General features: G+C 46.1%; 1 protein-coding gene across 3 annotated transcripts in view; it reads left to right on the forward strand.

The window, feature by feature from the left end:
• The window catches only part of ARSG (arylsulfatase G), a 2,321,949-nt gene that overhangs the window by 726,233 nt on the left and 1,568,881 nt on the right, over window positions 1-26,835 (forward strand). For all 3 annotated transcript variants that reach the window (XM_069655066.1, XM_069655065.1, XM_069655064.1), the window contains one exon: window positions 13,546-13,733. In XM_069655066.1, coding sequence (XP_069511167.1) covers window positions 13,546-13,733 — 188 coding nt within the window. The remainder of the gene's footprint in view (window positions 1-13,545; window positions 13,734-26,835) is intronic.

Below are 26,835 nucleotides of genomic sequence, written 5' to 3' on the forward strand. Positions count from 1 at the left end.
AGATTGAAAGGGACTCTCGCCCCAGTGCATCTCGCAGGGCCTCGTATTCGAGGAACTCGCCCTCTTTGAACAGTTGTCCCGCCCATTCTAGACCCCCGTCCGACCATGACTGGGCATTCCTGAATCCCCTGCTACCTAATTTGAGCGGGTGGCCCCAAAGCGAAGACATTGGAGAGGGCCATGTCGTGAGGTATGAGGTTGTGGGTCCCTCTTTCCAGATTGTCCAAAGTATTCCCATGGTTGGGTGGGCTTTCAGTTTGCTAGGGATGAGTCTACGCGGCAGCCACAGGAGGTCGCGCACTTTCAGAGGGTGGGCGTCCATGTCCTCCAGGTATGATGAGTAGGTGCCCATCCCCTCCTTCATGTGCTCCAGCAAGACCCGCAGCTGGGCGGCCCGGTAGTAAAGGAGAAAGTCCGGTAGTCCGAACCCGCCCTCCTCTCTGGGTAGTGTTAGGGTGGCCTTTCCTATTCTCGGGGCCCTCCCTTGCCATACAAACTCGCGTATTGCTTTTTGTAGATCACGGAGCAACTGGGCGGGGACCTCCGTTGGGAGCGCAGTGAATAAATATAGTAATCTCGGTAGTACGTTCATCTTTATCGCTGACATGCGCCCATACCAGGACAGAATCATACCATCCCATCTCCTCAGGTCAGACGTAACCCCCGCCAGGATAGGCCCATAGTTCTCTGGGGCCAATCTCGAGAGATCTCTAGTCAGGGTTACCCCCAAGTACCTGATGGAATCCCTCCCCACCGCAATCCCCGCACACCTGTCCAGGGGTTTCAACCACGGGTCCTGGGCCCTCATGGGTAGGAGCTTCGACTTAGCTGCATTTATTTTTAGTCCCGAGAACTGCCCGAAGGCTGTCATCAGACGCAGGAGGGGGGGGAGCGAGGAGCTGGGCTCCACCAAGTACGCTAGGATGTCGTCAGCGAACAGGGAGAGCTTGAACTCTACTTCTCCCCTTTTGATCCCTTTGATGTCGGGGTGGGCCCGGACTGCTATGGCCAGAGGTTCCATCGTCAGGACGTAGATTAACGGAGAGCGTGGGCACCCCTGTCGTGTTCCCCTCGTGAGGGGGAATGAGTCGGAGAGTTCCCCGTTCACCTGCACTCTCGCTGTTGGGGCTCTATAGAGGGCGGAGACCCAGGTCCTAACGTGAGGCCCAAAGCCCATTCGACGGAGGAGGAGTTGCATGTACCTCCACTCGACTCTGTCGAATGCCTTCTCGGAGTCCAAGGAAAGCAAACTCGCCTCCAGGTCTGATTCCTGGGCATAGTGGATTAGGTCTATGATCTTCCTGATATTATCCGAGCCCTGCCTGCCCTTCACGAACCCCACTTGATCCCCGTGTACTAACTTGGGCATTATCCCCTCCAACCGTTTACCCATCACCTTAGCTAGGATCTTGACATCTGTATTTAGGAGGGAGATCGGGCGGTAGGAGGAGCAGTCAGTGGGGTCTTTTCCTTCCTTGGGCAATACCACTATGATGGCTCTCATCATCGTTTCCGGCAGGGTGCCCCCCTCCAGTTCTGCATTGAATACCCTCACCAGGTGTGTGGCCAAAATGGGCCGGAACCTCTTGTAGAAGTATACTGAGAACCCATCTTCCCCCGGGGACGTTCCCGCCTTCATCCCACCGATTGCATTCTCCACCTCCTCCTCTGTGACCCCTCCCTCTAGACCCTCTGCCATCTCGCCTGTCAGGGATGGGATCTGGATGGAGTCCAGGAACTCCTCAATCTGAGTGTCTTCCCCGGCATATTCTGACGAATATAGTTGTTCATAGTAGCGTCGAAAAGCCGCTCCTATGACTGGGGTGCTGTGGTCTAGTGAGCCCCGTTCGTTCCTGATTGCCCTCACCATTCTGCTCCTCTGGACCTCTCTAAGTTTCCAGGCCAGGATTTTATCGGCTCTGTCCCCCTTCTCATAATATTTTTGTTTCACTAGCTGGAGGTTGCGCTCAGTTTTGTGCAACAAGAGATCTTTCAATTGTAGTTTGTAATTTTCTAGGGCTGTGATTTGATCCATAGCTAAGGGTGCCTCCGGGGGGCCTCCCGGCTGGAGCTGTGCGATCTTTTCCCTAAGGGATTTTTCTTGGGCCTCCCTCTCCCTTTTTTTCTGTGCCCCCATTCTTATGAGAACCCCACGTAAGGTCGCCTTGAAGGCGTCCCACAGCACATGCGCACCCACCTCGCCATTGTCGTTCAGCTTGAAGTATTCCGTAATGGCATCCTGCACTTCCTGCGCCAGGACATCGTCCTTCAGAAGGGAGTCATTGCACTTCCATCGCCCTTTTCTACCACCTTGCCATTCCCCTATAATGGTGGTACGGACCAGGTCATTGTCGGACCAGGGGACCGGGTCAACCTCATAGCCGGAGACATATGGGCGCAGGGGTTCGTCTACCAGGATGTAGTCTATTCGGGAGTATGATGTGTGGATTGCAGAATAGTATGTGAAGGAGGGGTGTTCTGCCCTAGGGGTCGGGATGGTGTCCACTAGGCCCAGCTCTGTGTTGATCCGTTGGAAGGAGCGGGCCATAATTTCATCTGTAGCCCTGGTGGGTTGGGGTTCCAAGCGTTTCCTATCAACTTTCGGGTCCAGGACCATGTTAAAGTCCCCCCCCACCACCATCAACCCGCGTACGAATAATTTCAATCTGTTCTTCACTCCCTCCCAGAATTGCGCCTGGCCTTCGTTGGGGCCGTACACAACTGCAAGTGTTAAAGGGGAGCCCCGCAGGGAGCCCCTCGCCAGCAGGAACCGCCCCTCCGGGTCTTTCAATGAGGCTTCTACTTCAAATCCAATGTCCCTCGCTAGCACTATGGCCACCCCCCTTTTCTTGGTCTTGTGGGAGGCGCTGAGGACTGCCCCAATCCCCCCCCCCTGTAGCCTCGGTTCTTTCCCCCTCGCCCAGTGCGTCTCCTGAAGGAAAAGCACGTCTAGTTTAGCCCTCCTGAATTCCCTGCAGACCAGGGATCTTTTGGTGGGGGTGTTCAGCCCCCTCACGTTTACGGAGCCCACGCCCAGGGTAGGTAGATCTTCAGCCATTGTCTAAAAAAAACCTGCTACTGGATAGCTGACTCGTGGCACTTTCCTTGTCCGGCTCTTTTCGTGTTATCCTCTGATCTCCCGTTTCCCTTCCCCCCCCCTCCCCCCAGGTGGTCCTGAAACCTTTCCCCAACTGACCCCTGGTCCCCCCTGTGAACGTAACCACATCAACAAACCCCCTACCCCCCTCCCCCCACCCCGGCGTCCAGCCAGACAGTTCTACCATTGTTGGTAACCGGCCGGACCACCAGCCTACCGCCTCCTGCTGGGTGAATAACCAAATTCGAGCCTCCGTGAGCCCCCCTTGCCCCCCCTCCCCTCAATGTAACTCTCATACTTGCTGTTCCGGGAGGATCCATATAAGTTCGGACCCCCTGGTCCTGGAGTTCAGCCTGTCTTCGGGCCGGATCAGATGGTGAGTCCCCGTGGTGAGATCTTTACACAGATCCCCCGAGGCTGATGTCGCCTGCCGTGAGATGCCTCAGCACCCTTCCTCCCCCAGGTCCGACAGGCTCGCTCCACCCTGGCCGGGTTCCGTGTCATTCCTGTCCGTCGATGGGGACGGTGGGTTCAATTTTTTAAATTTCCGTGGGCCTGTCTTTTTTCTCCTCTCTCCTCGTGATCGGCGCGCACTGGCTTCATCCGCGGCGAACCCGGAGGGTTCCCTCCGCGGGGTCGGGTCCGTTGCATATTCCTGTATGGCTCCCCTTATATCTTCCTCTGTAATCAGGTTCACTCGTTGGCCTTCGTTTTCAAACGTGAGGGAAAAGGGGTACCCCCATCTGTAGCGCACCCCCTTCGTTTTCAGCATCTGGGTCAGCGGGCGGCACATCCTACGTTTGGCCAGCGTGTATGATGAGAGGTCCTGGAAAATGGCCACCTGTGCGTTGTTGTAAGTTATCTCTCGGGATTTCCTGGCCTCCTCCAGGACCTTCGCTTTTTCAGTGTAGTAGTGGAAGCGGACCAGAATAGACCGGGGGCCCCCGGCTCTTCCCCCCGCTCTATGGATCCGATCAAACGTCGGTTCGGTTGTCATCTCATCCGCGAAGAGGAGGGCGATGATGTCCCTCACCACCCGGGTCAAGTCTCTTTCCGTTTCCCCCTCCGACTCCGGCACCCCAAAAAATCTGAGGTTGTTCCTCCGCTCTCTGTTTTCAAAGTCGTCCATTTGTCTTGCCCTCTCCTCATCTCTCTTTTCCAGGGCCGTTAGTCTCAGAGCCGTGTCCAGCTCCTGGGTCGCTGTTGAGGACTGGTTGGACTCTAGTTGTGACAGTCTATCCTCGACTTTGTCCACTCTGCGGTCCATGTTTTCCATTTTTTGGGCAATGTCTGCCCACATGTCCCTAATCTCCTGCAAGACCGAGGCAAAGCCCTTTTCCATGGTAAGGGCGGGCAGGGGTGGGGTCTCGGAATGGGCCATGTCGGTCCGTCGGCCCGGGTCGCTGTTCTCCCTGCTGGTGACTTGGTAGCGGTATTCCTGGAGGGTATGGCGCCAACTCATTCGGTCCTCCTACTGCTCCCCTCTGCTGATGCACCCCTGGGGGCAGGGGGCAGAGCCCGGTCGGGGAGCGCGCTCTTTCCTTCTGGTGTGGCCCTTTGTGGGGGGCCTCTCGTGGGCGGGCACTCGCCCCACCAGACCTCCGGTGGGGGCCTCACACCCCTTCCCCCCCTTGTGTCCTCTGTTTTTGGTCAGCAGTTCTTAGGGTGGGGGGGAGCGGTTAATGATGTCCAATAGCGGTCTGTTGGAGGGCTCTCTGGTGCGGTTCCTCCAGCGAGAGCTCCCAGGCGGGCACTCGCCCTGGGAAGGAACCCAGGGGCCACCACCCAGGGAAGTGATGTGTTCGAGGGTGCTCTCCTCCGAATGGACTGGGGATGTTTTTCCCCCTCGTCTTCCTTGCTTTTTTTTTTTTTTTTTTTTTTTTAATATTTTTGGGGGGGGGCTCGACAGGGGGGGGGGCGGGGCCGACTCGCCCCTCCGCGCCGTCCGATGCGCCCCGCGACTGGTCCCCCGGAGTCCTTTAGGGTTGCGTGGGGGCTGGGGCAGGCTCCCCCCACCTACCTCGGCTCCGAATTCGGGAGCGCGGGCAGGCCGCCTTTCCTTAAGCGGGTCGCGGCCCGCGTCTCGTCCGGCTCCTCAACGGGGGACTTCCCCTCCGCGACGGCTCCTTGTTCGGGTGCTGCAGGGGTGTTGCCGGCGGGTCTTCTGCCGGGCCGCCGGCGCGCTCCGTGTTCGGGGTGGAGAGGGGGTCGTGCGCTCCCACGAATCCAGGCCGCCAGCGCGCGCCACCTCCTCCTACGATGGTTGGGACGCTGCCTGGGGCTCTCCGGGGCTCCTCCCTTCGGGCCGCAGAGCTCGTTCTCGGGCACTCGGGGGTTCCCAGATGCCGCTCTTTCGCCCCGGGGGGCACCCGAGGTTCACGGGTTCCGCGGACCGTGAATGTCCCGTGGGGGGGCTACGGGGGGGGGGGCTCAATCCCTCTGCGTAGCCCAGTTACGGCGGAAGCGGCGTGTTCAGGCTGCCATTGCCTGTGCGCCCCCTGGTGGCCTCCCACTTTTGCACTTTTACGTTCTAAATACTCACAAGGCATAATAGGTTTGTCATTTCATTTTCCCCCTCCACTGTATTTAATATGTGTATGTATTTTAATGCATCTCATTCCCATGTCCCCTCCCTGTTACCCTGTCGGCGCTTTGAAACAGAATTTACTTGCTGTATAAGTGCCCAACAAGCGAAAAATAAATATCACAAAGGAGGAAGTTCTTCGAGCTTGATGGCTTCATCCTCATATTCTATACAAAATTTGCAAGGAGACTGGTGGACCCGCTCTGTGCCCTCTTTAATGAGATGTGGAAGGAGGGAAAGGTATCTGGCTCCTTTGAGGATGCGAGGGTGTTGTTAATTCACAAAGAGGGGAAGGACACTTTGAGCTGTTCTTCGTATCGCTGAATTACAGTCCTGAATATAGACAAAGGTATTAGGGGGGGGGGCGATTCGACCTGTTTCTGCCAGATGGAGTGGGAATTGATCAATCCGGATTTGTAGTAGGACAACAGGCAGTGGATAATACCCAGAGAATAAACGATCTGATAGAAATAGCACATAGGAAGAATCCTAGGCAATGTTATGGACCGTAGATGCCGAAATGGCTTTTGACCATGTTGAGTGGTCCTTTCTGTGGGTGGTGATGACTAGATTTGGGCTTGGAGAGGACTTAATTAGTGGGGTCTTTGCCTTATATCGGGGGCCAATACGCTAAAGCGTCGGTGAACAGGCACCTCTCTGAGAGTTTTGTACTTTTAAGAGGGACACAGTAGGGCTGTACCTTTTCACCCCTGCTATTTGCCCTGTTGGTGAAGCCCTTGGCAGTGAAGATGAGGCCGAACCCAGGAATTCAGGGCATCGAATATGAGTTGGAATTGAATAAGATCGCTCTCTTTGCAGTTGATATTCTGCTGGCTTTCTCAGAGCCAGTATCCTCTCTTCCTCGGGTCTTAGAGCTTGTCAGGGACTATCAAGCGGTGTCAGAGTTTGAGATCAATATAGACAAATGTGAGGCACTGAACCTGAAAATGGCACCAGAAAGGGTTGAGGTTCTGAGGAGAGTATCTCCATTCAAGTGGTCTCCATGGAGTATTGGTTACTTAGGAATTCAGCGGACGGTGAGATTCTCTGAACTGTTTGAGGCAAATTATACTGGGGTTGTTACACGTGATTCGATCAGCATTGTGGAAGTGGAATTTGCAGGCCTCATCACTGTTGGGTAGGGTGGCCACTATAAAAATGAATGTGCTGCCCAGGCTGCTATACCTTTTTCATGTGTTGCCAGTAGAGTTTGTGAAGTGGACAGTAGAGAAGCTTCAGCGCAAGGTATTTGTGTTCAAATGGGAAAATAGAGGGGCCAGAGTGTCCGCATCAGCAACATACGGGATAGGAAACGGGGAGGTTTGGCATGGCCCCATATCTGGAGATACCAGGCCACCCAGTTGCGGGTATTCGTGGACTGACTGGATCTGGGTCTGCCTAAGGGGTGGCACCGGATCAAGGAACAGGTCAGGGGTAGACCTCTCTAGTACATTCGTTGGATTTTGCAGGTGCAGAGTCCCTTGGGCATGTATGAGTTACCATCCATGAAAAAGACTGTGTGTGGGACAGAATCACCAGAAGGATGTGGTTGACCACTTACCCGGGCCCAGCTATCCCTATTCATTATAATACCGAGTTCACCCCCACTTATAGAAATGAGTTTTGGGAGTGTAAGGAAGGGGGTTGTGAATTCCTTGCACATATGGTTAAGAATAGTCAAATTCGGCCGTTCGACTCCTGTACAGTAACCTTTGAACTAGGCGAGGGAGAATGGTACAGGTATATGCAGCTTTGGCTTTGGGTTCTACAGAACGAAAATAAAGAGGCAGCAACGAGACAGCTAACACTGGTCGAAAAAATTATGTTTACCGAGGGAAGTTTGGCAGGGCTTATTATCTCTCAGCTATATAAGTGTCTGAGTAGCAGTCTGAATGAAGGTCTTCCCTCCTATTTGAGGGCATGTCATAGAGACGTAGGTAGGGAGTTGGAGGATGCACAGTGGATGGAAATCTGGAGGGGGTTCAGAAGGACTACAGTTAGTATGCAATGTGCCGAACAAAATTATAAATCACTCGCTAGATGGTATCTCACCACAGACAAGGAAGCACATATGGTTAAGGGGACAAATGGGCTTTGCTGGAGATGTGGAGGTGCATGCATATATATCTATGTCTATGTGTTTGTAACGTGCTGAAAGCCCGCAGGTATCAGGGCGTGGCAGAACTGGTAAAGCGTAATTTGCTGTTGGCACCTCAAAAGAATCTTGCTAACCCAGCAAAGCCGCGAGTATCATTTTATTGGAATAAGAAAGTTTTCAATGCTTTCCTGAAGCTCAGATAGTTACCCTCTTGTCTCAGTGCGGCTGGTAACTTATTCCAAATAATTGCGACCTGGACCGGGAAGGATCTACCCCGTCCTGACACCAACTTAGCACTGGGTATATAAAGGAGACCTGCGTCTGCTGATCTCAAGCATCTTCGGGGACAATACAATGAGAATTGTTTTTTAAAATAACTTGGAGCCTCACCGAAGAGGCATCTGTGGACTATCGTCATGGCCTTGAAGCTAACCCTGTCATCTATTCTGAGCCAATGGAGCTACTTTCTACCTGCTGATATATGTTCTCTGCTTTTAATTTTCTGCGTCATTTTGCATTACTTGACACATTTGCAGCTCTCTCTTGGTGGCTCCCAGCAGCAAGGCGTTTCCATAATCCAAAAGTGACATTATGATTGCCCTCGCAATCATAGCAGTATTTTCTTCATTTATGAAGGGTCTTATCGGTCTTAATAGACGCAGGTAGTATGCCTTATTTTTGTGCAGGTAATTGACCTGTGCTTCAGAGCCAACAGACGCTTCCACCATCATCCCCAGCGTTTTTACTTGGGGCATTACTGGAATGATGGCTTCCTTAATAGAGAAAGTTTGGATCTTGCCTGGCGAGACCCGAAAATTAAGAGTTCTCTCTTTGTGTTGTTTAGACACATCCAATGTTTTGCATTCAGATGTCAATAACATTGTTGACCTCTGCTATTCTGGCACTGTCGGTGCCATGGTTTCCACTCAATTCAAAGATAAACTGAGTGTCATCGGCGTAATTAGTGAAAAATACACCGATGTTTTCTAGCAGGTCGCAAAGACTTCTCATATATAAATTGAAAAGTTAGTGGGGATAGGCTAGCTCCTTGAGGAACTCCAAACAGGATTGGAGCTGCCTCTGAGATTTTTTCACCCAGTGTATTCTAGCTTTCCTGTCCTTTAAGAACGAGGTAAGCCATGTCAGCACTGTGGTAGAGCAACCGGCTATTTTGTCCAGCGCTGAATGCAGTAGCTGATGGTCAACTAGGTCAAAAGCTTCGCTGAGGTCGAGCAGCATAATTATCCCAGATTTGCCGTTGTCAATCAGTTCCAACATGTGGGTCTGTAAGTTGAGCATAGCTGACTCGGTGCTGTAGGCTGCCCGAAAGCCTGATTGTTGCTTGTGTAATATCTCCCGGGATTCTGCATGTTTTTGCAATTGGTTAGTTGCAATTTTGTCCAAGATCTTCAGGATGAAGTTGGAATTGGTGATAGGATGTAAATTGCTAGGTTCTTTCGGGTCCAAGCCCGCCTTTTTAACCAAAGGAGTTATCGTTACCTCCTTGATAGCTTTGGGAACTGATCCCTCACTGAAGGATGAATTAACTATCCTGGTCAGTATGGGCACCAAAAAGTTCTTTATGCTCCAGGATGATCTTCGTATGAAGGATGTTTTCCGCACATGATATAGGCTTCATTTTGGACATTACCAGGAGTAATTCCTCCTCTGAGAAGGTGCATTTCTCTTTACTTTCTTGTTTATGAGTTTCTCCCAAGGTGATTTCTTAACTAGCAGCTGCCCTAGCTGATATGTTATTCCTGGCTTTAAGGATATACCTGCATATCTGGTGGTCCTGTCCCAAACTCCAGCCTTATTGGAAGGAGGTGTTGCAGACAGTAAAGAGGGTGTCTCTGTGGACAGTGCCGCAAACCCCAGAGGTGTGCTTAATGGGCTTGGTGGATATAAAGGGGCGGCAAGCAGGAGGTAGTTCTGTAGAGCTGCTTAGACTGATGTTTGTAGTAGTAAGGGACACCATAGCATCAGCGTGGTGATCGCCTTGGATCTCCCAAATTCATGAGTGTAGAGAGTAGAATGTGCAGTCTGCTCATATATGAGAAGGTGTTGTTCGCCCTGTGGGATAGATTGACTCGATTCTATGAGAAGTGGGTAGGCTTTCTAGAGTTTGTAAAGAACACGAATAAGGACTATATGTGCACCACACGACTAAGGGTGTTGGGAATCCTGGAGACGGCATTAGTGCGCCCCATTGTTAGCCGGGCATAGACTGTGAAGGGGGGGAAGGAAATGGAGCAAGGATCTTTCTAGATGTTGTGGGTATGGGTGGGGCTATGTTTGGGGGATTCTTGGTTTTAATATGTATGCTGTTTTCTTACCGCAGCCGTATTGTATCTGGTTGGACAGTGTTACCTTTGTTTTATAAAATCTCATTCAATGAACTCATATTCATTGTTCTCATATACAATGAACCGTCTCCCTCAGAGGAACATATAACAAAAAATAAGGAGCAAGTGGCCATGCATGATGTTGTTGCAGACACGGTACTGGAAACTCATAATAAAATACTGAAAGAAATGATTAGCAAATTAAACAGATATATGAACAACATTGATTTCTCTTTTTTTGTTCTTATAATACGCTTAATACATGAGCCGGTTTCTAAGCGCTTGTTTACATAACTTTTAATGCTTGTACGTGTATCGATCAAAAGCCAATGCTCCTATATATTAGTGGCCAATCTGGTACTGTGTAAATCTACATGGAATTCAGTAGCCTGTGTACTGAGAGCACCTTCACGCCTTGCTCGGTAAAGCATAGGCGGTATAACACTATACAGACTATTCATGTTATCTGTAGAATACAGAAAATGAGGGTACACACCGCTCCATGCGGAAATTGCGGAATAGTTTGCAAAAATTATTTTGCCATGTAAGTATTCATAATAGATGAGGTCAGCATGGTCTCCAACATTATGCTGGCAAGTACATTTGTGGAATATTATTGAATATTTTTAGTTCACTCATAAGATAGAATTGTTGTAACAAACTAAAAAACACTGCATTGAAAAAAATAACAGAAGAGCCTAAAGACCTCTGAATCACGTTTATACACCAACTCGAATTTGTCTAATATCCCCTATAGAAGAATGCAGAAAATTCAAAATCTAAATAATGCAAAGCATTATCTATCATTCATGTATTGGATTACAACCTGTTGAGCAAACCAAAAAAATGTTTAGAATAAATGTGTTGAATGAAGGGGCTCACAAAAAGTTGAATGACTGAAAGCATACTGTACCAAGAATAGCTGAACATGATATTGGTTCCAATTATTGTATTCAAGCAAGAATACCACATACAAATGTACATCTGAAACATGGATTGACAAATAGTGCAGTGAGTTATATTGCATGTTTCCAAAAACATAATAGCACTTATTGAATCACTGAAAGTTGAATTTGACAACAAATAAGTAATCTGAGCTTCTAAAAGAAGTGCTTGTAACAAGGAACCAGGTCTCCAGTAACAATACATAAATCAAAGTACTGAGTGTGAGCATCGTCATTATGAACTCCAGACAACAGATTTTGCACATACTTGGTCTTGACATCTCCAAAATAACACACTTCCTTTGTATAAAAGAATACAATGGATGTCGGTTGCTATACACACACACCACATCTACCTTCAACTGACATAACAAAAAAATATTGGATACCAAAAACCCCTACCAAAACCAACCACAATGAAACATAATACATGGAAGATAGCACAGGGGTAACGTGCTGGTCTTGGAAGCAAGCCCACACAGAGCAACAGAGGTTCCAATCCCGGATCCGCACTTAGAAACCGAACTCTGGTATTAAGCAAGATATTAAAAAAACAATTAAAATTAAATAAATAATAGTTTTCCAAATACTAACCACCAAACACCATATAAGAGAATATCTGTCTTGCAATGTACCTCAATAACAGAATATAAACAATGAGTATATCATTCTACTTTACAAACCTGAGGCAAAATGTCTCCTTCAAAAAAGTTATTACACACACAAATCTTGTGTAAAGTGGGCACTCTCTAGCCTATTATTAAAACAAAACTGTCAAATAATACTACATATCGATTATCTATTACTAATTTTGTTACGATACATAGGACATCATGTTAAAATAAAAACATGAATTACAAATTACTTCCATAATACCAAGTATTCATCTTGGGTATAAAAGACAAAACAGAAGTAATCATTTATCATCATGTGTATTCTACTACATGTAGTCATAATGTAGCCTGCATTAGAAAATACTAAATTTCATATAAATTAAATGATTAAATTACAGAGATTTTCTTGGAATTTAAAAGATGTCTACATAATAAATAGTCGTCAGATGAACAGACTGTTTTAAATACCCACGCTTAGAGCTTATCAGATATATTTATTCCAAATTTGAGTACTCAAATGCTTTCATTAGCGCCAATGGTACAACTATCCATAGTGACACTCAAAAATGAATCCAGTTCCATTTGCATGTACTCACTCAGTACGATTTCTATGATGGCACCTGTTAAAGCCCAAGGTAGAATAAGGCCTTCCTCGATTCATCCTTTCTACATTTCAGAGGGTTTTAAAGACAGGCTTTGTAGGGCAATGCTTAACAAGTATTGATCCCCACAGGGATGGTATAGGACAAACTTAAAGCAACCACACTATGACAAAGATTATAAATGTTAAATAAAGGGCTCCAATGTTGAGATGGAAGGTTCACCTTGATTAACTTAGGGGCCTCATTTTCGTACTCAGTCAGAGGTGTCTCTGTGCATCTGGTAAGGATGAAAGGACCAGAATCAATGGTCTTTTCCTCTTTTTCAAAGACGCATAATTGATGATAATTCATTGGCAAGACAGCATACCTATGTGCCGTACTTTGCTTTAATTTTTAAATTGCTCTATAACAGCTAGCAAAAGATAACACAACCAGAACTGTGTCTTTTAACATTGTTTTAAGTATAATTCACATCCTTTCGAGAAGGTACTATGTTTTCATTTTCCCTTGCTTTATCAAAGATTAAAGTTCACAACGAGCAGGTTTGTATGTAGATGTTTCTAGTGCCTGAGCAAGGGCATCTGCCTTTTCATGGAAGGTCAAAGGGCACAAAAATAAACTTCAAGTGTCCTTTGATGCTGGGTTATTTTTCCAAGTTTCCAGTGACTTGTACCTAGTCAGAATACGATCGCAAATATTCATAAACTAGGTTATTAAGAGCTAGACAGTTGAGTTTGGCAGGGATTTTGCAGACACTGGCCAGCATGTATTTTCTCTGTAGGTCAATCAATGAAATAGAGAGAACCCTGTCATGGATTTAGATCCTGGTCAAGGTAAGGTTTTAATGCATTTTTGGAAGTGGGTATCACTAGTTTAATCCATTACTTGCACATCTCCAAAGGCACAGCGATGCACATTGCTTTATGACATTTGGATGTTTCACTGAGTTGTCTGCTTGTCATTGGATTTTAGTTTTTGCCAAGGATATTCAATCTGCTACACAGCTATCTTGCTATGATTTCACTGTTTGCCATGGTTTTAGAGCTGAAACACCTTAATTAAAATCTATGAAGGAAACTAGTACATCAGCTGCTTTTACCACCGTTTTAAAGGAATGGAATATGTTTCAAGGTGTCCCTAAATCAGTGCTATAGGTGTTTTACAATGCATAGGTAGCATGGAGTCATCTTTAGTATATCAGGTCATGCTTCTGTACAATTGAAAATCATTTGAAACTGACAATCCTGCATGCTTTTACTAGGTTTGTGGATTTTCATTCTGCTGCCTCCACCTGTTCGCCATCACGTGCCTCTTTGCTCAGCGGTAGACTTGGAATTCGTAACGGGGTTACCCACAACTTTGCTGTCACATCGTCCGCTGGTCTCCCACTGAATGAAACCACGTTAGCTGAGGTTTTGAAAAATGCTGGCTACTCCACAGGAGCAATTGGTAATGTTAAGTACCTCATTCATATTTCTTCTGCATTCCAAAGTACCTTGCATGACTGCATTATTATTCACTGTTGGTGCTTTTGTGGTGTCAGACTGGCTGATGTTATGACTCACTGCTTGAACTAGTCTAAGCTGCTGCCATTTCCACTCCTTAAATTGGCATTGAGAGCTGCATATCTCCTTCTTTCACATTGTCTTGTGTGCGTGACCAGTATATTATGCTGTTGATGCAGAAGACCGACTGTAATTGTTCTGTTGCTCTTGTAACGTCGTTGACTGATCTTCAGATGAGTTCGTTTTTTGTTCTGAAATGAATCGTGATCTGAAGTGAAGCGAACAACCAGAGGTCGGCTTCGAGGGAAATCCCCCATGCCCAGGAAACGGAGGAGTCCAGAAATTTGACAAATTACTGCTTTTATTAATGCATTTTCAAAAACCGGGATAGGCACATGGATTTCATCAGCTTCCAGTACACTCTTCACTCATTACAGGCTGCCTACAGGGTTTTATTCCATGACATCACAACCAAAAGTTATATTCCTGGACCTTAGACGAAATGCGATTGGGTGAACGATATAGACAGATTTACATCCTATAGGGGACAGATGATCTAATTGGCCTGGCTATATCGGGTAGCTCCGCCTGGTACTACCCACAGGAGGCCAGCGTGAACTTTCTCAACTTGGGAAAATTACCAGCGGATGAGCACAATGAGGGGTGGGGAGAATGGCCAGAGTGTCGCCTTCTTCCCACTAAGGTTACCACTTCCGACGCCTGTGGCCCTGAGTAAGGACATTCCAGCCTCCACCTTCATGCTGTATCATTTGTACATCTTCTGTTTTCATTTTGTTGGGAACAGTTTTTGCCTGCCTCGAAAGAATGAGCTTTCTACCCCAGGTTCAGATCAAGTGTGTAGGGGGCGTAGAATTGAGGTTTTCTTTTTGCATTTGTGAAGCATGCTCTTGCAGGTGTTCTATCTTTTCTGTTGACTCAATACAATTGCTGTTGGTATCCTTGGCAAGGCTGGGCAAGATAGCTGCACTTCCAGCCCTATCTGCATTTCTCAGGGAAATCAGTGTGTCGGGCCTTTCCCAGTGTTTTGAGCCTTTCCAGGGCCTTCAATTCATTTCAATGCTGTGGCTTCTATCTTTATTTTCATGGCTGTTCGTGTTAGCTGCGTTTAGGTCAGTGAGCAGTTCATGTGTGTTCTTTTGCAACTAGCTGGAGGCACTCTGTGGTTCCTGTTTCCCATGAGGCCACACCCCCCTGGGCTTATCTGCGCTCCACAAGCCCCGCAGCGGTGAAGCCCGCAGCGGGGCAAGGCCCGGTGTTTGGCGCTGCGTGGGTTTCAAGGACAAATCCAGATCGGATGGGCACCGAACACTGAGGTGAGCACTTCTGGAGAGGGACAGTGAAGAAGCCTGTGATGTAGGTGTGTTGCCAGCCCCCACAAAAACCTTCTGAGAGACAAGATTCATTGGACCTGGTTATGGATCTGCCTATTGACCCCACCACCCCTTTGCCCCCGCTTGTTTTCTGCCCTCAAACCACTACATAAGACCTTCTCCTCCACAAATCCCAGCGCAAGAGTTTGGTAGTGAAGAGACAGCGACAACAGGGGTGGGGAGGGCCGTCTTTGACTGCTACCACTAACTCTACCCTGGGGTTAACTGGGACATTTGCCAACAAGCCTATGCCCATGCCTGGCTCTCCAGGGCTGACTGCCAGCTTGCCCACAGAAAAGGCCTAGCAGCACCTAGGGATCCAAGATACCTTGGGAGGGGCAGCAAGAGTTCAAGCCAAGAGCAACAAGAGTGCGTTGCACAGCAATCTGGAAGGCCTGGGTGGTCTGTTCAATTTGTTCCCTGGTGCCGGAGGTCTCATGAAGTCTCAGGAAGATATTGTCACCAACAAAAGTCTGCCCATCATTGCAATATCCACCTGTAGTGCCAGTACTTGTAAAGGGCCCAATGGGCTTGAAAAACCTTCATCTCCTGACGTCACCACCCTGGTCTGTGAGTCAATCGTCCCCACGCTGGCCCTGAATGGGTCTATCTAGCATTTGCCAACTGCCACAAGGAACCCTGGGGTGACAACACTGGCAAATGAGGAGGCCATCGCTGCAGCTGGTTGCAATTCAGAGCTAAGTCTCCCCCTGACCCGCAGCATGGTTCCGGTGTTGTCCCCCATCATTGAATCTTTTACCCTCAACACTCTCTCAACTCCTGCGCCACCACTCCTGGTTGTAGGGGACAGACTGACCCAAAATGTTCAAGGAGGGAAACCTCCTTCAAGCCCCCATAGTAGTCAGTGGAGTGTCTTTCTTTTATCCACAAACTCTGGGGCTAGCTCCTACCTCTATCTAACCCCACCTCGGCTTGCCAAGCCCCCTAAGCCCTCAAGCGATGCCAGTAACCAGGGCAACAATATGATCATTGAGGGATCTTCAGAAGAGGACTACATACCCAGGAGTTGTGGATGTAATCAAGTTCTTGCAGAGCTGGCACTTATAAGGGAACTGGTACGAACATTGCTAGAGGCCAAAATGTGCTCACCACATCAGCTGCTAAAGGGTATAAGATCCCACCCCGGAATGCCCCACTGAAAAAACCCTCATGGAAGGGATTGCTGCCTGCCATAACTTGGCACCAGGGGAACCTCTCTCCAACTATCGACCCTGCAATTCCAATTCTAAGACCAGGGAGAGTAGTAGGGTTTCCAACACCAGGTTAATGATTCTGTCACCGGTGGCTCAGGTTCCATCTACCTTGGGCACTGAATGCCCCAGAAGAAATGACTGGGGGTGTAAGACTGGGGGTTTGCATAAGCCCTTTGATCAAGGAAAGGCCAAACGTGCCATAGTTTATCTTCATGGGGTACCCACATTGGTGGCAAATAAGATGGACCCAAAGGATGCTCTACTAAATAAATGCTCATTTTGGTTGAGGACTTCTGGAGGCTGCCCCTTCATATTTAGAGCATCTTTGGCAGGGTGTTGTAGAATCCCACACAAGGGTAAGAACAGCCCTGATAACATAAATCTTGGGATCGCAGAATAGCAAACGGGGTCCTGGGAGGTAGTGGGTGGGCTGGCCAAATGTCTACGAGTGGGATTTCAACCAGCTTGCACCCTTTCACCGACCTTGTTGCCGCCATATGGACCTGTCACAGCCAACACACCTCTAACTGGGGTGTACCTTACATACTTAGGCCAACGCCAAATGAGGGCAAAAGCGGCAAATCCCATGTAATTTGTGGTATTTTGAAAGGGGTTTATAAGCACGGATGAATTGTGTTTTATTTGTGATATATACGTGCATGTGTTTAATGAATATTTTATTATTCAAATAAACATTTACAATCAGATTCAATCAATCAACTAGCTAATGCCTCTATATGTGTATTAAGCCATGTCGCCTCTTCATGATTACCTGTGCCTGTGGGGCTACTTCATTGATTGACATCTGCCATTTTGGTGGTTAGCTGGGGGAGGGAGTGGTTTGAGGCCACACCCCCCTGGGCTTATCTGCGCTCCACATACTGTAGCGTGGGGGGGGGGTTGAATCCCTCCTTAAATGTCCTTTGAACTTTGCTTCCAAAAAAAGATCTTGAAAAATGCAGGCTCCACATACTGTACTTCGGCATTCAATACAGAAGCAATGCTTAGCAGGTATCAGTTGATAATGTCTTAAACCAGAAAATGGATTAGACCCCAGGCTGGCCCCAGCAGTTCATCATCTGGCTGCAAAGGTACACTTGTTAAAGGCTGTGGGGACAGTTTGGCCGACTGTGCCTAATGGTATCCTTTTCTTCCAGTGCCAGATTTATTGGGGAACTTAGCAAGATCAACAAATTCCTACTCGCCCCGTCAACATTCTGAGGTTCAAAAACGGAGTACTATGAAATTGGATAACAACACAAACTACTACAGTGCTTAGAACATAATGTTATATACTTTTTCCTATGATCAAACTTATATTTAATCCTCATTTGTTTATTCCTGACTGTTTGAAGGTAGGTGCCATGATTGGGAACCTCACTGTTCCTAATTTTGCTTTGACCTGGCTATTTCACTGGTCAAAGCAAAATCCAGATTTCTGGCCTTAAGAACATACAGATTTCAATGGATGGTTCAAGGGTTTTCATTTTGTAGAACTCCAATGTCACAGAATTTTAACGGTATGTAACTGAAAACTGGCACACTAAAGGCCACCCCTCTCGCAACTCCCATGGGCTTCCCACCTCTCTAGCCCAGACGTCTCACAATATCCAAGATTGGCAACTAGAGGTCGGTATCTCCTATCTACAATGGTTTCATGGGCGATGGCCTGAAGGTTTACGCCTTTTGTATTTTACTCCTGGATTCTTCTAGGGGGAACCAAGCCTGACAACTCCCAAGTTTTTTTTATTTCAATATGGTCTGGTGCATTTCCAAATGCCCAGTTCCTTTCAGTTGGCTTTCAAACCCTTGCTTTCATTTTCCTGGTGTCTCTTCTTCACCTCACTCCCTCTCACCTATCCATACTCTACCATCTCTTTCTTTCTCTTCCCCTTCCTTCTGTTTCTCTGATAGTCACACAATCTCCTAGTTTCTCCACCCCTCTCTCCACTCTGGTCTCCCACCCTTGATTTCCACTCTACTCTTTACTCTCCTCCCTTTCTCTCCTCCCAGTCTCTGCTCTCTAATCCCCACTTTCCCCTCCCGTCTCCTCTCCACCCTCCTCCTCACCTCTTTTTCTACTTTCATTCACCCCTTTCACTAGTGAGAGCAGAGGCACTCCTCTTGCTCTCACATATTCACCTTCTCTCTCCGTTACCACTCACACCTTCTAGCAACCATTCATGCTTTCTCTTTAGCTCTTTCTCTTCTCCTCCCCTCTCTCTGCTCTACTCTCCCTATCTTCGATTTCCACTCTGCTCTTTACTCTTTTCTCACTTCTATCCTCTGCATTCACCCTTCCCGCTCTCTAATCCCCACATTCCTCTTCCCTCTCCTCTTTACTCTCTCCTCTCTTCTATTGCTCTTCCTCTCTACTCCCCACCTCAACTCTACTTCCACTTCCATTCACCTCTTTCTCCCTTGCTCTCACTTATTTGTCTTCTCTCTCTCTAACACCACTCAGAACGTTAGCAACCATTCATGCACTCTTACACTCAGGTACCACTCTCGCTCACAACCAATACCTCACCTGCAACATTCACCATCACAATCTTCGCAATGTTCTGCTCCACCATCCTTCCGCCGCCTGGTCTTTTGGTCTGCCTTCAGCCTGTCTATGGGTAATTAAAACATTATGTACCCAAAGTAAAAGGTTGATTCTTTTGCCTTAGGTGTTAACTCTTTTTAACCCTCACTCGCCCATTAGGATACCAGTGACCTGGGACAGACAGGAGTATAACAATTCTTGGATTGTTATTTTGTCTTCAAAAATGATTTCTCTTTATCCTCTTTTCCTGTCCCTTTTAGATAAGCGACCCATCAGCGCTTTCTAGGGAATCTTCCCCTTGGGACGAGGCAGGGATAGTGAGTTATTCTATCTATCCTTCTGTCTTCAATACTTACCCTGTAAGTCCCTGGTCACTGTATTTCTGAGACCTTCTGGTAGAGGGAATCCTTACTGCATTCCTAAGAACCACACACAGTTGTGTGTTGCCCTCCTTTTTGTGTTAATACACCAGCCTGTGAGGGCATCACCCTGTATACTGTATTTTCAGTGCCCCTTGTTTTGTGAGTGCCTCTACTCCACCTGACCTCACTCGAACACTGCTCGCTCCATCAGTCTCTCGCAGAATTTGTATAACCCTAACTTCCTGTGGTGGTCTTTCCCTCCCCCTCCTATTGGTTTGTTTGCTCCCCTGTTTCTTGGGGCCAATATCACTATTTCCCCTGGGGTCAGGCAACAGTAGCAAGAAACTTTAAAATCCCTGCTTATCTCCACCCTTTTTCTGTGCACATAACCTTTGAGGTAGTCTCTTGGATGCTGCTTCCGGTGTCAGTGTAACTATTGCAGAGATGCATCAAGTCTTGTTTTTATGTAGAAATAGTGTGTTGCACCACTGCTGCCATTTTCGTATTGTTTGTGAAGCCAGAAGTTTCATTATGTAGAGCACAGCAACTTCTGTCTGCTGCAGTGTCTCCTGGTGAAAGTAGTACTGCAGTGAGAGAAATAGAATTCTGGCCAGAATAGGCTACAACAGGTATTGAGTGATTATGGCAGGACTGGCTCTGGTGAAACCCCTGATAGGCCTCCTGCCCCAGGTTTAGAGGGGACACTATCCCCCGTGAAAGGATCAAGTCTCTGGCCCTGTCACATGCATCTACCCTATCTTCTGAGTCTTCCTCTTCCTTGGGGCTCTCTAGTTACCTGGGAGTACCTTGAGAGAAAGTCAGTTTAGACTCAGCCCAGTGTTCTACAGTAAATAAATAGGGCTGGAGAGCCAGGAACCATCGTAAAATTCTGGCAGTAGCATCTTTGTTTCTAGTTACCTGCAGCAAAGCGACGTGGTCTGTGATTAACCCAATGGGAGTACCTTATATTTGCTTTTTGCACAATGGTCCGATAATGGTTTATAGTCAAAAAGTCAAAAAAAAAAATCGAACAGCAAAAAGTCGAAAAAATAATGTCGAATGCAAAAATGTCGAAATCACATACATATAATAGAAAAAGTCATTAATTCGAAAATAAAATGTCGAAAAAAAATCAAAAAACCAATGCTAAAATAACAATGTAAAATGTCACAAATACTAACGTTTTTTTATGGGGGGGTCCCCCCCTAACCCCCCCATCCCAAACCCCTATCCCAACCCCCCCCCCTCCTCCCCATGGATATACCTTTAATTATTTAAAAAAATGTTTAGTAAAATATGAATTAATTAATTATGGAAACCCCCATCCCAAACCCCTACCCCAACCCCCCCACCCCCCATGGATATACCTTTAATTATTTTAAAAAATATTTATTAATTCATTATTAAAACATTAATTCGAAAAAAATGCGTTTTTTTTTTTTGTATTTCGACATTATTATTTTCGAATAAATATTTTCGACATTTTGACTTTCGAAAATATTGTATTTGAAAATATAACTGGAAACCTCCGATAATGTAGGTGATAATACACTGCTTTGGGACGTATTATGCTGCTAGTTCATTTTCACACTAGATTTGGTATTTTATGGCCAAATACATTATTTAAAAAATGTTACCATTGAGTATTATAGCGGGTGAGGTATTAACCCGGTTATCCATCCTCACTCAACACATCACACTTTATAACTCAAGGCATTAACAATTTGAGACATCAAAAACCAAATGCACCTATCATGCAGTAGATGCCATTTCTCTATTTTGCACATAGCACACCGCACTTTATAGATCAAAACATCAGTTGAATGCTATATCGCTAGGACATTGCTTACTACCGATACCTCACCGGTGTAACAACATTTACACAATACAGCAGGACAAATGCATACCCACTAGGGTCGACACTTGATGTTGCTTGATTTAATCCACTGCTGTATTGATTTGTTGTTCCAGTTGAGTTTTTTTAATGTATAATGCACTGTACACTTTGATGTATTCCTGTATTGCAATGCCAAATATTTCAGCCCATTGGTGTAAATAAGTATCTACAGGAGGGAGCTATGTGCTTTGGAACAAGATACATCTATGTAACTTACGATATTCCAACATGGCGGTATTAGTGCAACTTAACCATAATGTCCCTTTAACAAAAAAATGTCATTGAATTTCATAGGTTTTTATTAGTGCAACTTAACCATAGTGTCCCTTTAACCACGTTTTGTCATTGAATTTCATAGGTTTTTATTAGTCCAACTTAACCATAACGTCCCTTTAACAATGTTTTTTCAGTGAATTTGATGGGTTTTTACCACTGCATGCTATTTTCCTACAACTTACTAATCTCATACTTACCCTATATAGCAATACTCGTGTCCAATTTACAAAGTGTCACCTTTAAATCTCTGCCATTTCCTAACTTCTAGAATCATTTTTAACACTTCTATACACTGTTCGCAAATATTTCAACTAGTTTTGCATCCGTAGACGTCTACAAACATCTGACTTCAATGCGGACCTTCCAGACAGTGCCACATGACCATACGCTGGCGCGGCATGATGACATGTCTGAGAACCCGTCCGGACTGCAAAATAAGATCTGTGCTTCGCTGGCAATTCGGATCTGCATTTTCTACTGATCTAGGAACTTTCAACTTCAAAATGTCCATTGCACAGCTCCAACACCTATTCCTACTCATTATCCATTAACAATCTAGTACACAGTACATACTTTTAGCAAAACTGCTATTTTTCTTAAAATGGCATCAGCTAATGTCATCCTTCCTGCCCGAGAGCCACCACTGCTGTAATCAAGGAGCGCGAGAAACACTGCCCCCTACCTTAGAAATAACACACACGCACCATTTTCCCCTGTCCACCTACCCCTCCATATTAGTGTTTGGTGTGTCTTGCCTCGTTTCTCTCCCCACCTTCCGTTCTTATCTCTCCTGCCAAAAAATAAAATACATCCAAAAACAATAAAAGTAATGTTCCTTTAGGAACCACTTTTCACAAAAATAGAACTAAAAAAAATATAGACTCCATGTACTTTATATTTCTCATTAAAGTACAATAAGATTTTCCAACATTTCCATTTGCATTTTGTGTTATGCTAATTGGAATATTGTGGCGTTCATCCTCCGTTCCAGGGGTAGCGTGAATTTTTTTAGACCTACTTTTTGGTTGTTTTAAAAAAAACTACTTGACGGGTTTTCACCAAATTTACAAAATCACGCTTTTGGGACCAAGCCGCTGCTCCTACCGCAAATGACATTTGTGGTGTCATCTTTGATGTCATGGGTGTTAGTCCTTGCAGTGCACAGTGGTAGCGCGAGTTATGGTTGCGTACCTTACCATAACTTGCAAATTTCTGCAGTTTTTAGGTTTTACCTGTAACCGTAACGTCCCTGTAGCAACGTTTTCCCATTGAATTTCAAAGGTTTTTTAGTAGTGCAACTTAACCATAACGTCCCTTTAACAATTTCTTTTGTTAGTGAATTTGATAGGTTTTTAGTAGAGCGCTGTAACCATAACATTGCTTTATGCTACTTTTTTCGTTAAAGGGGAGATGTTTTTAGTAGCGCAATTTAACCATAACGTCCCTTTAACAATGTTTTTTGTTAGTGAATTTCATAGGTTTTTAGTAGAGCACTTTAACCATAAGGTTCGGATATTATATTTTTTTCAGGAAAGGTGATACGGTTTGGGTTGCACAAGTGAACCATAGTGTCCCTATAATAATGGGCCTTTTAGTGAATTGCATTAGTTTTTTACAGGATACGCTTAGTTTGTAAAGATGTACTGTACATCATACTGAAGCCGGTGGCTCTATAGTAATGGACACAAAGGTTGCGAACACTGCGTCCGTTTGCAGAGATCGGGTGGAGTCCAACGTGCCCAAAAAGGGAGGGGTGGTCATAAAAATTGGTAACATGCAGCAAAGACAAAAAACATATAAAAACGGCAGCAAGTGCGTGAATGGTAAGGGAAAATGTCATAGCTGTACAAAATCTCTACTTTCGCAACAAAGTGCACAAAGGCATAGGGTATGCAGCATAATGGAAAGCACCAACAAGAGAAGTGACTTTGCCTTCATCAGTGTTACCATACACCTGCTGCACAATCAAAGAACGAAGAGGCAGAGGAGCAGACGGCAACTACCGAGAACAGAACGTCAAAGCAACGTGGTAAGTACACAAAAGTTTATATTGTAATCGCACAGGTCAGCTAGTGTACAGTAGTAGCAAAGCATGATGTTTTCTATTTGTGCGCAGCAATGGCTTCAACCCTAGATTGCCTAGAGGAGAATTTTCCGCCTGAAGAAATGAGTGAGGACGATAGGCCCATTGTTACCCGTCGCACTGTGAAAAGGGAAAGAGTTACTGTAAGGGGAAGCACCCTTGAATGGGTGGAGGAGAATTTCCTGCATGACCAAATAAGTGAGCATAGTAACCCCATAGGTAGGGAACGCTGTTGTAAGATGAACACAATCACAATGTAATACTTCATGTGAATTAACCACATTTGTTGTCTTTTAACAGAACATATCAGAATGCAGAGCAGTACACCAGAAGCAGCACCTTTTCCACAGGAACATATGGCTTCGATGAGACCTCAATCCCTTCTTCCCCTCACCAGCAGCTTGTCCAAATGGGAAAATCCCAATATATGTATCTGTTTCTGGTTCCCCTTCCCTTTCTGAATAGTCGCTATGAATGTGTGCTAATAAAGATTGATATGTTAATTTGTACCTTTTTTACGGTTAACAAGGCCATTGTAAGTGTGAAGGGAAAAGCACCAGTGGGGATGATGACAAGTGAGAAAAATGGAGGAGGCGGACGATCGCCGCACCTGGGTGCCCTATGCGTAATCACAATAAAAGCATCCGTAGGACGCCACTAGAGGCCACATGTTTGCATGCACACAACTGCCTGTAAATAGTTGCAGGAGCGTCCATTTATCTGTGGCACAACTGCGCACATGCGTATATCGTCATGTGACTCCTGTTAACACTGTCCCTGGTGAACATATGCAAATAAACGTGTGATGTAGTTGTACTAGCTGGAAGCGTGCACCCATGTTCTGCCAGTTTTTTTTCACGTAAACTTCCAGGTACTGTATCGTGCTCACAGCAAGCTTAGGTAGAAATGTGCAATGTACGTGTGCCATATGTTTAAAAAATATTCCTACTACGAAATGTAATGTTTTAATTTTGGAAGGAGAACATGCCAACCTCGCGCAAAATAGCGCAAACAGCCTTGTTCACATTGCGCCGCGCTTTCTCCATTTGTGGGCCACAGAATGAAGAATGCAGCCACATCTGTCTCTGGGCAATGCGAGAAAAAATGATGTGTAATTTTGGAAACATTTCCATGAGTTGCCGAAATGTCTCCTTCATTACAAACTGCAGTGAAATGCCGGTAACATGCCCTAAACTGTTCCCTCCCTGAACAATAATAATGTCTGGATGAGCAAACGTCACCAAACTGGCACAAAGAGGACCCACACAGAAACACTGCATCCCATGTATTCCGTACCAGTGCACATCAACATTATGGAAACAAGGGTGTGCTGCTAGTGCACAATGTTCTGTGTAAACTTGTACCCAATGTATCCACGAGTCGCCCAACAGCTATATAGTCCGCCTACTGCACGGCACACCGGTCCCCATAGCCATGTCCACTCCTATTGGCAAATAGACGTTCTGGCACAATATGTTGCTACACACCACACACACAAATTCATATTGACCAATCCCAACTACTGCACAGTCCCATTTCCATTGCAGCCACCCTCAAAAGACCCAGATGTAGCACGTGTGCACCCCCAAAAGGCGTGCCTTTTGCCAACATATTGCCCTGTTTACAGGGCTGCTCAAACCCATTTTAAGCGTCATAGAAAGTGGGCGTCTTTGTAGAAGTTGTGCAAAGTGTTTTTTTTCTAATTTTGCTAAAGGGATGTGTAAAGAAACACCTTTTTGGGTGCTCCTTGTTAGGGGTTGCTCTCGGCTTGTCCTCCGTACATTACTACACGTGTGTCTGCAACGTACATTGTACATAGTGCAACAGATTACTAATTGCAATAGGGAGTAAATAATTGTCACCGCCACTGACAAACGTCACACTACAAACACGAACATTGTCATGGGCACAAAGGAACATCCTACCATGAAACACAAAAGCAGACATACACATGAATCGCTAAACCGTAGTCCCATTTCCATGGCAAGCACATTACGAAGGACATCATGTAGCAAGTGCGATTTCCCCAACTACCGCGAGGGCCGCGGCCCAGTAAAGCAGGGCCAGTCCTTGTTCCCTTTCAAATACTCTTTCAGCAGCACCCCCTGATTGGATACTGTTAAAGTATAGTCAGACATATGGCTCTCAGGTGAATCAATGTTTCGTTTTTTACATTTTCAAAAAATGCTGATTCTGTTTTTCTTGTCAGAGTCTTCAAGCTGAATATTTTAAAAGGCTGCTTAACAGATGAAATATTTTAATTTTTTTTATTTGGTTTCTCTGGGCAGCACAATTTAAAAAGTTTTGGCCAAAAAAAGCGCCAAAAATACTGTGTTTAACTCTAGGAACACAGTTGGATAAAACACAGAGATTGCTCGCTATGTACTCCCCTAAACTTTGAAACAGGTCTTGGAAGTCTTTTGGCCTCTATTCAAGGCGTGACATTTATCTTCATCCTCTGCATTAGTCTGTAAGAGGATCACAAGCCAGCCTATCACCAAGTTGCTGATTCGCCACTTGTTTGAAAGGTCGATAGACAAAAAAAGCCTACCAGTTTCAGTGGATTGGAACCACTTTCATCAGGGCTAAAGGACAAGCACTCGTTGGTGTGCCATCTTAGAAATTGCTTTGAGGCATATTTGTTTTGCTGGTGACAGGAGACCCCACCTGTAGATGGAACAAAGCGGGGCGGGGGGGTGAGTAGAGGGGGAAAAAAAGAAACACATGCAATTAATTAAGGGTTCCATGTCCATATTATCCTTTTTACAATTTGTAAAGGATAAAAATTTCAGCCAACAAGGTCTGTCAAGGTCATCTTACCCTCATGTTCTACTCCCCAAAGGATTTGGTCCATGTAGACACGAAACCTGGATACTTGCTTCCGGGTGGGCACTCTTTATACATGCCATAGAACCTGAAGTGAGAAACATTGTGTAAGAAACTCACATAAGCAGGCCAAGGGCAGAATAACTACCAGCTTGTTTACACATTTTTCTTAGTGCTTGCATTATACGGTCGTCTCTACAGAGTCGGCCTTTGACATATCTAGATCCAGGGAGGGGTCGGGGAAGGGGAGAGGGAGGTTTGCGGCCATGAGCCGATGGGAGTTGTTGTTACCTTAAGATACGCATAACATGGGGGTGTGGCTTGGAACACCAGCGATGTGGCTGCTCCCTTGAGGCCACCCGTGTGAAGCCCGCCATAACCGCACAAATATGCGGCTTCCTGACCTCCAGCCGGGGCCCTGATGACACCCAGGGCGAGTGGAACAACCA

Source organism: Ambystoma mexicanum, chromosome 3q (genome assembly GCF_040938575.1).
Source record: "Ambystoma mexicanum isolate Mex_15411 chromosome 3q, UKY_AmexF1_1, whole genome shotgun sequence".
NCBI classification, from domain to species: domain Eukaryota; kingdom Metazoa; phylum Chordata; class Amphibia; order Caudata; family Ambystomatidae; genus Ambystoma; species Ambystoma mexicanum.